General features: G+C 35.4%; 1 protein-coding gene across 7 annotated transcripts in view; it reads left to right on the top strand.

Annotated features, from left to right (window-relative positions):
- RALGAPA1 (Ral GTPase activating protein catalytic subunit alpha 1) overlaps nt 1-15245 on the top strand; it is a 128076-nt gene that overhangs the window by 71894 nt on the left and 40937 nt on the right. For all 7 annotated transcript variants that reach the window (XM_082762552.1, XM_082762548.1, XM_082762551.1 and 4 more), the window contains 7 exons: nt 661-729; nt 2496-2630; nt 3101-3284; nt 10117-10981; nt 12491-12562; nt 13993-14116; nt 14801-14956. In XM_082762552.1, the coding sequence (XP_082618678.1) occupies nt 661-729; nt 2496-2630; nt 3101-3284; nt 10117-10981; nt 12491-12562; nt 13993-14116; nt 14801-14956 (1605 nt within the window). The remainder of the gene's footprint in view (nt 1-660; nt 730-2495; nt 2631-3100; nt 3285-10116; nt 10982-12490; nt 12563-13992; nt 14117-14800; nt 14957-15245) is intronic.

Genomic DNA, 15245 nt, shown 5'->3' with positions numbered 1-15245 from the left:
TAAGTTTAGTGAGAAAGTGATTACTTAAAATATGGATCTGCAATTCTATTCTACATATCCATTGAAATTTGTCAGTATTAAGCAAATATATATATTTTTTTTGAATACGCTTTAAGTAACAAGGAGTTAGGCTATGGCCTCTGAGAGACTTAACAACAGAAAAAAAGATAGAGGCCACCCAGGTAACCAGAAAGGGAATTGTGTAGGTGCTTCTTAAGAGGTATAAGAAGTATTTCTCTGCCCCTGTGCAGTCATGTTATTGAGTGAAGGTGAAGTGTTTACAAATTCTAGTATTTCTAAGAAATAATGGAATTCAAATAGTCCCATACACAAACCTTCATCAGGCTCTTTACTGCACCCTACAAGTGTGTTGAATTAAGTTATCTTCCTGCCTAAATACTTGGAGTAGCTATGTAATTTCTTTGTCCCTAATGCACCTATGTCAGCCATGAATAACATTTTCCTTTAGTGTCTTCTTTGAAATTCAATTAAAAGGGTTTTATTTACAAAAAAGTGGCCCTATGCTTTGTCTCAAAGTAACTTAAATAGAATTTAACCATGAATCTACCATTGTATCACATTTACCTGCTTAAAAATTCATTATATAAACTGAAATATTTTAATTATATTTGTAACAAAACTATGCTATATTTTCCCCAGATTCTGATAGCAACTATTACTCATCTGTTACCCAGTACAGAAGCTTCCTCATATGAACAGGACAAGAGGGTAAATACTTTCCATTCCTTTTTAATGTGTTAATATTATTGCAAAGGTGTGACAGAGTTTTGTTACAAAATTTAAGATGTGCCTTAAAGTGGGTATTCAGCTTTTTAAGTATAATGCAGTATAGTCTTCCCAGACTTTCAGCAGTATTCTCTATGGAGTGAATTTCTGAAGTTTTTGTAGGAAAATATGCATTTAACATTAATTGAAATAGATTGCTTTCAGTAATTAAAAAATTGTATGTCTTTTTTCCTTATGCTAAGTGAACTTAGAAGTAATGTAGATGCTTCAAAATTATTTTATAGTGAAAATACATTTTTCAACTTGTAGAAAGTACATTTCAGAATACTTACGAGGTTATGATTTTTTACTTTTTCCATTGTAATTACATTTTTGAACAAGATAGTTTGTAATATTCAGATGAATTTGATTGTTGTCATCCTTCAAAACAGTTGCTATTTTTTTATATTTTCAGGGCATCTGAGTCCCCTAATTAAGACAAGCTCTTTCTTCAACCCTCTGATACTCACAGTAGTATTTGCTGTCTCCTGAAAGCTGTATCTTCTCTGAATTATTTGGCTTTCCTCTTAGACTAGGAGAACAAGAGCTGTAGGACACAGTAGTCATTTAAATTTGGACATTTCAGTGCGATTTTACACTGGCAGCTCTGCTGTTCTGGAGCACCCATTCCAATGGGAGCTATGATTCACCCATTTCACCTCTTGTCTTTGCTTGTGACAAGCCAGTGGCTGACGATGCTTCCCATAAATGAAAAAGTTTTCCTATGACCTCTAGCTGATCATTTTATGTCAAATGCTGCATCAGAAATGGGTTTGCTTAGTTTGACAAACTTAGTCCTAATGCCTTTTCAAAAATTTCTTTAATAAAAAATACTTAAGAGTCCTTCATTGTTAGGTTTATTTTATGGTGCTTCTCTGAGACAAAGTTGTAGTGTATTACGTGAAATGAGCAAGATGTTTTTATGTCTTTTATTAGTAAATTACTTAAGTGGATTTTCTTTGAAAGACTTTCATTTAACTTGGAAAATATTTTAGAGAATCTTAAGCTATTTATCTGAATTGTTTCATCTTCCACAGCTAAGTTTTTAAAATTAAAAATAATCATTTGAAGCTGGTAAGTTATTAATAATTTGGCGTGTGTGTGTCTTAATCTAATTATCTTCTACAGTCTTTACAAATATCCCCTAGAGGGAGTTGGTTCTTCTGCTGACTGAGGAGCGTACAATAGAGAAAGCAGTTGGATTTCTGTCAGATGATACCTGATGTTGCATAGCAATATTGACATGTTGTGAAGGAAATTCTGTATTAGTTATAAAGCAGAAATGCAGCTGTGTTAGTTCGGTTTTGTGTAATCCTTCATTCACTTTACAGTGATTTATATTCAGAATGGTATGTCAGCCTTAATTTGTATGTTTGTAATCTGTCATTTTGTAAACAGCACCCTACAGACCAGTTTTGAAAAATCACGGGTGTTTTCTTAAGCACAGTAGCTACTCAGATTTACCATGATGATAAACTCTAGTATGAATGGTCTTTGTTAAATATCTCAGTAGCTAAAATTTTTGCTCATGCTATAGCATTTTGAACATACAGCAGCTTCCAAACAAGTATGACCTGCCATTTCTGTCTAAGGTTGACAGGTTCTCTAAATTGAGAGAAGAAAACAAAATAGAGAAATGAAATACAGTGGTAACTGTGAAGTAACAAGTGCTGGTTTAACTGATTCGTAATTGAAAGTGTTTGTTGCAGTTGGTGGTTTCTTTACTTCTGTGCCTGTTGGACTGGATAATGGCCTTGCCATTAAAGACCTTGCTGCAGCCACTTCACTCTACAGGAGCGGAAAATGATAAGACTGAGAGATCTGTTCTTAATTGTATCTATAAGGTACATGTTTCTTTACTTGGTAAATGAGAATACCATTAGCAATAAGCAAAGTAAAAACTGTTAAGTTATGATTACTGTCTTCATGTATACAGAACGAAGATTTGTTCTGTTTCGGTATTTTTTAAGTGAATGGGATTAAAACCTCCAACAGCATAGAGCTAGTGTATGTAGTTATTGGGGACAGGAGATCTACAAATAAAAGTGGCTTAATGATTTGTTGGAAAATGTGTTTCATGTTTCTGTACTGTTAAATTCCACTTCAATGTAGACACAATTTTAGTGGTTTTCTTTGCAGACCTGTGTTTGTTTCTGTAAATATTGAGCATCTAAAATTTTCCATCATTTTATCCTACCTACATGCTTCTAACAATTTCATTTGAAAATGTAAATAAAAATAAACTTAATTTCTTATAAAACTATCAGATAGACATTTCAGTAATTAATGTGATGAAATCCTGTTTTTTTTCTAGGTTCTTCATGGATGTGTCTATGGTTCTCAGTGTTTTAGCAACCCCAAATATTTTCCTCTAAGTCTTTCTGATTTGGCATGTGTGGACTACGATCCTTTTATGCATTTAGAAAGCTTGAAGGAACCAGAACCACTGCATTCTCCAGACTCTGAGCGTTCTTCTAAACTTCAGCCAGTCACTGAAGGTTTGTGAAATTGCCTAAATACATTTTCTTTCAAAAAGATTTTTATCTTGGTTTCCACTATTGAAGTGTTTGTCTAAAGCATAAGTTTTAAATTATAACTAGACACTACGTAAGGACCATTAGTATGGAATTAGCTAACATAATTTTGAGCAATTACTGTTCAATTAACTGAAATATATATCTTCTGAACAATGTGAAGATCAATTTGATACAGATTCTTCTGTGCTCTGTATCAACAAAAAGCGTTACGGATTGCAGCATGGATAAATGTTGCTTTTGAGTTTACTTTCAGTAAATTATTTTTTTCTTAGCTTTACTCCTTTTTCTAAAAATATTTCAGATTTTGTTCTTATCTGAGATTGCAATATTATAAGCTTTTTTTTTTTTTTTTTAACTTGTCATAATTTGTTGTTGTTCTATTTACACTTTTAGAAGAGAAATTTTCTCTCATCTGTTTGGAACCATAAGATACCTGAGAATTAGCATTTTCTTCAGAACTCAAAAATAAAAATAAGAAACTAAGATACACTGTATAATATATACTATTCCTCTGTATCTAGTAAATATCAGATGGCTACTTTGGGAAGAAAATTGAAAAAGATGAAATTAATACTGATACCAGAAATTCTGTGTAGTGCTATTCTCCTTCCATATTAAGTTGTTCCATTTAGGCTTCCTTAAAGGTATTAAGAACCAGATAAATGCAGAAGCTCTTTGTAGCAGCTGTGTGCTAACAGCAGGTGATTTTGTGGTCTGTAGTGACTACGTGCTGTTTTTTATGTAGAGAAAATGGCTAATCATTGTGCCCTTGTCTAAGGCATGCTTCATCATCCTCAAGTACTTTTTTGGCCAAAGAATTCTAAACATAGAGCTGTCCCCTAATAAGCTCAGTATTGGATTGAACAAGTCTGATTTGAGAACTATTGGCAGGAGGAGCTGTAATTATTAAATTTACTGAAGAATGAAGCAAGGTACTATAGTTGGCTTTTTGTCAAATGGCTGTGGTCTTATTAGTAAAAAGTAATCATCTGCTGGGTCAGAATGAAAGAGGCTTCGAAGGATTCATTCTGTCCTAATTACAGTCTCACCTATACATATTATGTAAAGCTAATATTTAAAGCATTTGCCAAAATTAACTTCCACCGCATGTTCTATTACAGTGTAGTGAATTGTAGTAGCTTTTTATGCCTGGCATCTTTTGTATTCTGTAATAATCTGTAATTATGGGTTTGCAGCAAATGCTGTGTGGCTTGTTTAATCTGACAATCTGAAAAGACAACCCTGAATAGATTTCTCTTTAAATGAATGCAGTTGCACAAAGCCTTAGCATTGATATCTTCATTTTGCATTTCCGTATGTGATCCGTTCTTTTATGATTTCTTGTTAAATTTCTAAATAAAAGTAATTTCAGGTGTGCCTTTTCTCTCTCTCCAGATAAGTTAGGGAAGACCCGTATGTTTTTAAAGTTTTAGAACTCAGGAATTGTAAGTCAGATTGCAAAATTTAATTGGCAAATGACAGCATTATAACACAACCATGGTCTTGCAACCTTGGCACTTCTAGCCTACATTGCCAGGAAGAGAATAAAATTGGCAGTTTTTAACTGATCACACAGCATCTCTGACACTGTTGAAGGAATTGGACAAGTAAATTTAGTGGATAATGACCAGCCTAGGACTCAATCAAGACAAGGGGGTCAGTTAGTGCAAGATAGTAGCAGAGCAGTTTGTCAGCATCTCATTTAGTAGAGTAGAAGTGCTATCATATCTTTTTGAAGATTATGGAAACAGGTAGGACAGCAGTAGTAGGGAAATCAGGCAAGTTACACAAAGATAGGGTGGGGATTGCTGGACTCTTTCCTTAGGTAACAAGCAAAAGTGAAAGTACTGAAACAGTAGTATTCTAAACAGGATGCTTGTTACCACTTTAAGGGTTGTGATTCTTGTACCCCATTATGCCCTCCCATTGCTCAAGGTCAGATCCATCACAAGTTTTATGGACACTTACCCACAGTACAAATTGGTATGGACTTTCAGTGGTACAGCTATATAATGGGGACAGGACCTATTCAGAGGTTGGAGCAAGCCCTCCAATAAACAGCTGTGCAAAGATTTCTTAAATCCTCTGGAAACACGCGTTGGGGGGAGAGAAAAGGTATATTCCCATCTTTCTTTCGTTAACTTGCCAAATGCTGTCTCTTGTAAGGAAGGCATTAGATAGAATTAGTGAAACTGCTTTTTCCTCCTTTTTTTTTATTTTTCCAATAAAGTGGTAAATTGCAGCATAAGATGCACAAAGTATGATCTTGAAATTGTGTTAAGTATATTAAAGTGTTATATTTAGACCAGAAAGAACTTCCAGCAGCTAACATTAGACTTCAATAAGCAGCTTTTCTTGCATCATCAGAATTTGCAGACAGCAAGTCTGTGGTGCATTCATACATCTAAGGAATCACAGAGCATGTCTACTAGATGACCATATCCTCCAGCTTGTAGCAACAACAGCTTCCTCTAGCTACAGTACAGTCATTAAGTGCTGCCTGTGCTGATTAACCGCGCCTAACTAGCCTGGAGTCAGTATCACACTGATACAGGTATACTTTCACCAAGAAGTACAGCATTATAGCGTACAGGTTAGTTATATTGTGCCATGATCTGCTCACCTACTTCTGATCTTTTACCTGTCATTAAAGAACCATGAACATATATGAGGGAGAATTAAAACGGAGCCTCTCATTTAATTTTTTTTTAATGTTTATATTAAATGATGTGAACATTTTCGAAAAAAGTACAATTATTTTCGTAACACGTGTATAAACAAGGAAGGTGGCTACATGAAAATATGTAGAGTTAAGCAAGTGCTATATATCTTCTAATATTAATAGATAGCAAAATCAGACCATTGAATAGAGTCTAGTTGGAAGGAAATAATATATTACAGGAATCTCTTTGCAACTGTAGGCAAAACACTTTAAATCCTGTCCTTCATAAATCAATCTGTTAGAGGTAGATGTGATTGGAAAGGCAGTAGTTGCATTGCATAGACATAGTGGTGCATCAGTTATTGACATCATGTATTTTACCCTATTTATGTCATTTCTTCAAACATTTTTAAACTGTTTTGTGTAGACTGATCATTTTTCCTAACATGTTCGAATTTCCGAAGAAAAGTTCTCCATGTGATGTAAATTTAGTCTTTGTTTTTCTTCAAAAATTAGAAAAATAAGGTACTTTCACATTTTTTAAGGCTTTGCTGCTGTTCGCTTTTTTACTGAAAGGAGACAAAAAGTACACATTTTAAAAAATAGCCTATACATGGTGCATCCAGGTTTGTGTTTTGTGATGGATATTCTAGAGAGGGTTTCTCTCTGTACCTGTAGCTTAAAATTGGAAAGGAGTAGGACTTCCATAAACTAATGTAAAATTTAGATAACTAAACTAAGCTGAATTCTCTTAGGCTCCATCTAAAAGTAATGGAGGAAAAGAAGAGTTTCCAGAGAATGATTCATCACATTTCTCCAGTTTGTGCTTTTAACTGAGATGAGTCACTCTGTACTGGTGCATCATTCAAAAGGATGAGGAGAGTTTAATTCTACCCTCAGTCATTACTTTTTCCTTCTACTACATAACTGTAGTTGTTTAGGAGCAGTTCAGCCAAAGTTGAAGTAAAGTGTTAACAACACATCCTAAGGAAATTCAGGAATCCTCCGTTCATGCCACTGATACAAATTAGTGGCGATGGACTTTCATTCTTCCCACAAAAGTGGTAATTTCAGGAACTGAGAAAAATGTAACATGCTTCTAGCAAATTACCAAGTGATCACGTACACATGCAAATTGCATTGCCCAAGTGAAAGACTCTACTGCTGTAAAGAGAGCAGAGATGTGTTCCCTTAGGATTACCTGTTGGCAAAGCAGCCAGTTATACTTCTTTAATGTGCAATAGCATGGCTTAGTTGGTAGAATTTGTAGTAAAGCTGTGATGGCTTGCATTATTGCATATTTTGAGCTGTCCTTTCGAAACACAGTGCATGGTTTAGATATTCATTTTAAGAGTTGTAATATATTGAATATGCAGTTGTTCTTGGTTGAGGAGATGTGCTTCTAGGAACAAATTCCTAAATATATCCTACATGTTACAAATTTAATTTAAAACTCTCATATTTTCCAAATGCATTATTGTTTGGTTTTTGATTTGTTTGGTTGGTTTCCTTTTTTAATAAGGGAAACCATCACCAAAATCTAATTTGCTATGTGGCAAAAATGTTTATAGAGACTGCTTTATTTTATTTCAACATAACAGGCTATGTCTTAGAGTTTATTTTTCTGTACGCTTCTCTTAATAGTTCTGATTTAAGTTTTCTGTGACGTTTTTGGATCAAGTGATCAACATTAACATACTCTGAAGAGATGCAGTGAGAAGTACTGTTCTCATGTTCTAGTGGAGGCACTTAGAGATTTATATTATTGAATTAAAATGTTTAAAAAAAAAAAAGAACTGCAATAATATTTTCGTAGAATGACTGTGGTAGGGCTGGGAAATGGACCTTCCAAATTTTAGCTTGATGTTCCATTCTTTGTCTCATTGCATGTCTTTCTGTATGTCTTCCAGCTCCTAAAGCAGTATCTTTATGCATGTAGGCACAATACGTCTGTGATATGGTTTGAGATCTTTAGGGTTTGCCACAAAATAGCAATAGTAATAGCTTACATGCTATTAAATCCCTCGTGCTTCAGTTGTTTCAGCAGAAACACACTGAAGACAGTCTATTCAGTGTGAGACTTCACATAGCTGGGAAGCTCACATCTGTTCCTAGGAACCTGGCAAAAGCATTATCGTGCTTATCTGTGCAGTAACAAGTTGTAAACATTTGGCGTAAATGTGCTGACAGAGGTGGCCAGCATCTGCACTGTCCAGGTGCTGCTTAGTAGCACAGATAAATTATTCTTCAAGCATCCAACTTGTTTTCTTTGTCTTGTATACACTTGCTTACAGTTCCTTCTTACGTTTCAGCAGATGGCACTATAACTTAATTTCCTCATATGCTATCAGTATCTGGGCATTTAATTCAGCTTCACTGAATGTTTTTATGTTTGTTAATTTTTAAGCTTCAAGAAGGCTGTTGATAATAAAATACTATATCTAATTTGTTTTTATCTGTTTTCAAGGACTTAATCGAAATATGTGAAATTTTTCTGAGTTTTAGGATAGTATAGAAATTAAGCTGCTTTATTAACAGGATAAGATGTTTTCCTTTTGGCAGTTCAGATGTAATGCTCCCTAAAGGTATGGAAGAGCCGGATTCCTAAATGTCCCTTACATGCTTTACCCAAACCTTGGGAGAGAAAAAAAGAAAAAAGACAAAAAAAAACAAGGAAATATATACTATTTGTTTATTTTTGCAGATGCAGAAAAGATTCAGTGCTTTAGAAACTAATTAACTGTCACAACAGTCATTATGCATTACAAATTGGCCTTTATTTTTTCAAGTTAAACCAATTGCAGTTTTTCTAGGTAAACAAATTTGGACCTTGAACTGCAAAAAGACATTAGTTTATTAAGCATTAGTTTTTATTGTGTATTAATATCCAGTATAAAGGGAGATGGGCTAATTATTCTTACTTATCCAAGAGGTTACATTTTCTGAGTAAATACTGAGTGAATGAAAAATTAAAAATACTGAAAGAACGAAAAAGAAAGGTGTTTCAGGGTATTTTAGTTTGATGGATTTTAGGTAACAGAAAAATGGGAGGGGACAGAGCCAGGACAGCTGACACAGACTGACAACAGGGATATCCCATACCTTACGGCCTCATGCTGAGCAATAAAACTGGGGGAGTTGGCCAGGGGTGCTGCTGCTCTTAGGGGATTGGCTGGGCATCTCTAGGCAAGTGGTGAGCAACTGCATTGTGCATTGCTTGCTTTGTATATTCTTTTATCATTATCATTATTATTATTACTATCATTTCCTTTTCTGTCTTATCAAACTGTCTTGATCTCAACCCCTGAGTTTTTACCCTCTTTTTCGGATTCTCCCCTCCATCCCACTGTGGGGTGAGAAAGGGAGTGAATGGTTGTGGGGTACTTTACTGCCTGCTGGGTTAAACCACAACACAAAGCTATATTGAAATATTGTTAGGTTTCACAGCATGAATTTCGTATAAGATGGGTACAATTTGCTTCTCTTTCTCTCTCCAAGTTTTTCCAGCTTGAAACTTTTTTAAATGTAGTTAGGCTTGTGCGTGCAATATATTTATTTATTATGTTGCTAATGTTAGCTTTTGTTCAGTATAGACAGCCTGGTCTTTGATTGAGTACTTTAAAATCATCCAGTGTTATTCTCAACCTAACCCGCAGCTATATGCTCCCCTGGGAAATTAAGATGGATTAGAGGTTTTGTGCATCTATGTTCCTTTGTTTTTCACAATGTAATGATGTGTATAAATACAAAAATCCATTGCAGTTGGGAATGGTCTTCTTACAACATAATTATGATCTTTAGCTCATCAGCAATTTAAGATCTATTTTCACTAGAATAAGAATTGCTATTGTGTGTTTTAGAGAAACCACGCTGATTATCAAGGTATGGTAAGGAACCTGTAAAATAATTAAGATGCTTCTTTTGCTATATTGAGATTTTTCATGCTGTTTATGTATGAAACCAGTGTTTGTCAAAATGTGTATTTTCTGTTACTGCATTGGCTGTATGCTAAGCTCATGGTGCTTATCCTCTGTTTAAATCTCCAGAGGAAGAAGAGACCAAAAGAAATAAGTAAATCTCAGTGTTGTTTTCTGAAGTCTTGCTTTAAAACCTGTGTTCTTCCTTTCACAGTAAAAACCCACATGCAACAAGGATTAATTTCTGTTGCTGCTCGTACTGTGATAACACATCTAGTGAACCACTTAGGCCACTATCCTATGAGTGGAGGTCCTGCTATGCTAACTAGCCAAGTGTGTGAAAACAATGACAATCCATACAGTGAAAGTCCTGAACTTTCTCCCGAACTTTTTGAGAACCCAAACCTTCAGTTCTTTGTGTTAAACAACACTTCCTTGGTGTCTTGCATACAAATCCAAGCAGAAGACGACATGCCTGGCGGAGGACTATCTGCTGGACTTGCATCTGCAAATTCAAATGTCAGAATTATAGTGCGTGACTTGTCTGGCAAATACTCGTGGGATTCGGCCATTTTGTATGGACCGTCATCTTTATGTGCATCATCACAACAGACGTCTTTTGCACTTTCACTGTCTCAACAAGACAAAACAGAAGATGCTCTTTCATCTTTTGAACACGTGGAGGATATATCTTCAAGGGATGGAATTACACTCCAAGTAAAAAGGAAATTTAGAGACACTGTACCGACATGGGATACAATTAGGGATGAAGAAGATGCCCTTGATGAGCTCTTGCAGTATTTAGGTGTTACAAGCCCTGAGTGCTTACAGAGAACTGGTGTCTCACTCAACATTCCTGCTCCTCAGCCAGTCTGCATCTCAGAGAAGCAGGAGAATGATGTCATCAATGCAATTCTGAAACAGCACACAGAAGAGAAAGAGTTTGTTGAAAAACATTTCAATGATTTAAATATGAGGGCTATGGAGCAGGACGAGCCAACCTCACAAAAGCCCCAGTCAGCATTTTACTACTGCAGGCTACTTCTCAGTATATTGGGAATGAATTCTTGGGATAAAAGGTAAAATGAAAAGACAGGACTTGGTATTTAAGAACTTTTTTTTTTTTTTTAAAGGTATTGTGGTACTCTTACTGTGTAATAATGGTTGTTCATAGAATGGGTCAAGCCAAAAATACTCCTGGGCAGCCAACAAAAGCAGAGAGGGGTTGTGCAACTAAGGAGAAAATGGCAGTTTTCTTCTGCATTTCAGCCTGTCATTTATAGAGACAGAAAAGAGAAGCCTGTTGCCTTTATTGCTATTTATGTTCATAGTGTTGGAAGGAGAATTGAAGGAGTGATATTTTTTCTAATAATCCTTTCACCAGCTGTACCAAGGGGTACTAGCATAGGTAGACAAGACATCTTTTTGCTTCTGTTGCTTCCCTTGTACATTTGTGCAAAAATCATTACATTTCTATGCCAGAATGAGACTCTGAAAGTGTCATATTCTCAGCTATTGTGTTGCTGGACAGTTTCCTGCTGATTTGCCTGCTAAGAGCATGCTTGCATGCAGCCTCAAAGCATTGCCTCCTTGTTAGCTAACTAAAAAGATGTGTCCCCTACTATTTATTTCGACATTGGCAATGTTTGCGTATTGTTTAGAACAACAGGAGACAAGCCATGTTCAGTTATGAAAGTAAATATCTCTGTTTACATTATTGTTATTACTTGTGTTTAGGTGTATTTAGATGTATGTGCACGTTCATGTGGATGTGTACAAATATTAGCATTCTAGAATTTAAGGGTCATTCTGAAAATTTATTTTGCCATATCTGTCAAATTTTATATTAGAGATCATGAAAAATGTTCTTACTATGAAGGAAAATGGGTATTTTTAGAAGAATAGCCCATGTCACTGAGATACCACTGGAATCAAATTTTTTTTACTTCAAAAATGTTGGTGTTTTGGATAGCACTACTGCTCTTAAATTAATTCCACTGTGTTTTATGGGAAACATCTTAAGTGCAATTTCGTTAAAAATGAGAAGTGCCTTTCTGGCTGTAACATATTGTTTTGTGGTTTTTTCCTTTAAATAGCTACAGCTGGCTGGGCGACTACTGAGCTGTGCTCTGTTTTCTTCAGCAATTCAGAAGAGCAGCAGCTCAGTGTTTAGTGCACTAACTCCCTAGAACAGTAGATTACAGGAGCGTCTTTTGTCACTAAACATGTAATATTTTGGCCTAGTAAAGTTTACAGTTTATATATGCATCAAAGACAATTCTGTCCCTTCTTCCGTAGAGAGGAGTTTGCAGCTTGATCCGGTAGGTGTACAGAAGCAAGTGGAAAGAAATAAAGGTTGTTTTCAGGGTTATAATGGATATAGAAGATTTCCTGGAGTTAAAAATGGCTTGTACATATTTTTTTAAAAAGATACTTTAATCATTTTATTTAAGAAAGGACTGTTGAAAAAGCAAAAGCATTTGTTGGCTATTCTTGCTTGGACCTGGAAATGTTTTGTACAGTTCTTGTACTGTTCTGGTGTTCCAGGTGAACAGGTAATAAAAAAAATTACAAATTTCTCTATTTAGAAGGAGCTTTCATCTCTTGAAGAAAAATGAGAAGTTACTTCGAGAACTCAGAAATTTGGATTCAAGACAATGGTAAATTCTTCTAATGGCTACCCTACCTTATTTGTTTTATGTTTTATACTTAATTGCATAGATGAGAGAATTGAACTGATTAAAAAAAAAATGTAAATTATTCATTTATACTGTAGTTATCGTTGTTACATTGAAGTTGCATTATTGTTACTTGTAGAGTGAAATTCTGCAGGTAGAATGTCATGAAACAGAGCAAATTTCAAAGTAACTTAAAATTATGAAAATCTGTATATGTAACATGGGATTATTTTATTTTTAAAATAACTTTAAAAAATATTTAAAACATAGATAAGTAAGTCTCCATCTTTTTAGCTTCAGTTACTTGTTTAGCTGTTTTCCAATGCTCTTAGTATTTGAAGATGTGGAATTATAAGTGGAGATGTAGCACTGAATTAACAAGTTTGAATTATTTCTGTATATGTTTAAATAACGTCCAGTGGAGGCTTTAGACTATATCCAGGAAAATCCAGTCTCTCAAGCCAAATGATGGTAGTTTAGTGTATAAAACAGACTTTTAGTTTGATGAGTTCTTTGCAAATGAGCACCAAACTAGCCTCTGAGGGCTTTCTCAATACACTGATGAGGGCATTCAGGGATGGATATTAGAAGGAAATGTTATCTTTCTGCCCTTGTGGCACTGCAATTAATTTCAGCAGTTAGGCAAGATGGGAACTCACTTAACGTGGACTGTGAAAATTTTACAGGTAGAAGGGTTGTGGGAATTGCTTTGCTTCAGGGACAGTACTGAATGCATTCAAAGCATACCCTGGGAAATTGGTAGTTACTGCTTGGACTGATTTTGGATAATCTATCACAGTTGAGTAATCAATGAGCAAAGTGTGTGAAACTATCTGGACGCCTACCTGGGCAGCGTGCTCTAAGGAACCTGCTTTGGCAGGGGGGTTGGACCCGATGATCTTTCTAGGTCCCTTCCAACCCCTTCAATTCTGTGATTCTGTGATTCTGTGAAACTACCTTCAGTTGCTCCAATGTCTAACTGCAAGCTGTGAACAAGAGACATTGTAGTACTTAAAAATAATTCATCTGCTTAAGATGCATTTGCAACAGCATTCACAAAGCCTTGTTGTTAATGGGCAGTGCGATGTAAATGCCTGCATTACAGGTTTTGTTCATCTCAAAACCCCAGCTATTCTGTTAGCAATTGGTAGTGCCAGCACCATCACATCTTAAAAGTGATGAAGGGGGTAAATGCTGTACACGTATTGCCAAACTTTAGGCTTTAGAGATCAGACTAGAAATGACAGAATGGGTATATGGAAATAGAGAAGATGTTCAAAGAAGTTGTACGTTGCTTCTGCTGTCTTTTTCGAAGTTATACAAGTCATGTTCTGTGTGTACTGTTTGCATATTTTGGTTTCGTATTAGCAAAGGCACTGTCATGCAGTGACTGACCATCCTGTGTTTTGCAGCCGAGAGACCCACAAGATTGCAGTGTTTTATGTTGCTGAGGGACAAGAAGATAAACACTCCATTCTTACTAATACTGGGGGAAGTCAAGCCTATGAGGATTTTGTAGCTGGTCTTGGCTGGGAGGTATTTATTCAAAAGTTTTATCTTAAGTTTGTTTATAGAGAAAATTATAGATCTTACAATTTGTTGTTTCTTTAACATTACTTACAAGTACTAAAATAGACTGTTTTGCTAGTAGCGTAAAGAAAATGATTCTGGTTTTAATTTTATTACAATACTAGCTATATATTTCTAAGCTCTTTCAATTTAGGAAAGTTAAAGCAGGCAGAGATTATTCAGTAATATGCAGTCCTGTACTTGTCTTTCATGGACTGATTAGCAGGCATCTTGATTGCCCTGTGGGCCTGTGATGCCTCTCATGCAGGGTTTCTTCAGAGCTCAGGTGAGAGCTGATGTAGTATCACAGAATTTTTATAAAGTCAAAAAGCATGTGTGATTCACTACTGCCAATAGGTCAGGGAGTAATGAAATAGATACTCATATACACATCCCTTACCTTTTTCCAACGTCATCTTCCCAGCAACATCTGTGGTGATCATGGAATATAGAATGCCACTGCACTGCAGTTGATTTCCAGTCTAGTCAGTGAGTCTGAACACTGCTAGATAAACATAATTGTACTGACAGTGTTATGAAAAGTGACCTTCAATTTTTAAAATTCCATTGAAAAAAAAATTTAAAAAGTGTGTAAAGAATGTATTTATCACTTGATTTTTTTCCCTAATGTCTCCTGGACTTTACTTGTAGGTGAATCTCACAAACCATTGTGGCTTTATGGGAGGACTGCAAAAAAACAAAAGCACTGGATTGACCACTCCATATTTTGCTACCTCGACAGTAGAAGTAATGTTTCATGTGTCAACAAGAATGCCTTCTGATTCAGATGACTCTCTAACAAAAAAGGTAGGTTTTTATGATTAACAGGTTTTATTTGAGGAAATAACCCCATAAGAGTCATTCTAAAAAGAAAATCCAGTAACTTTCTCTAAAAAAAATCATAAAACATAATACCTTTACTTGCTACTAGGTGGCATTTTACTGAAGGAGGTTAAGCCGTATAAATTATTCTCTGTCAATCCTTAATTTTGCCATAGGGGTGTATTTTGTCATCATTGCAAACGTTGGTGGGATCACATGAATAGTGTGAAAAATTAAGGGAGGTAATTGTGTAGGAGAAAAAGCAGTACATCTG

Source organism: Aythya marila, assembly GCF_965140915.1.
Source record: "Aythya marila genome assembly, chromosome: 5".
NCBI lineage: Eukaryota > Metazoa > Chordata > Aves > Anseriformes > Anatidae > Aythya > Aythya marila.
The sequence above is the reverse complement of the archived record's forward strand: the minus strand, read 5'-3'. Positions and strand labels throughout refer to the sequence as shown.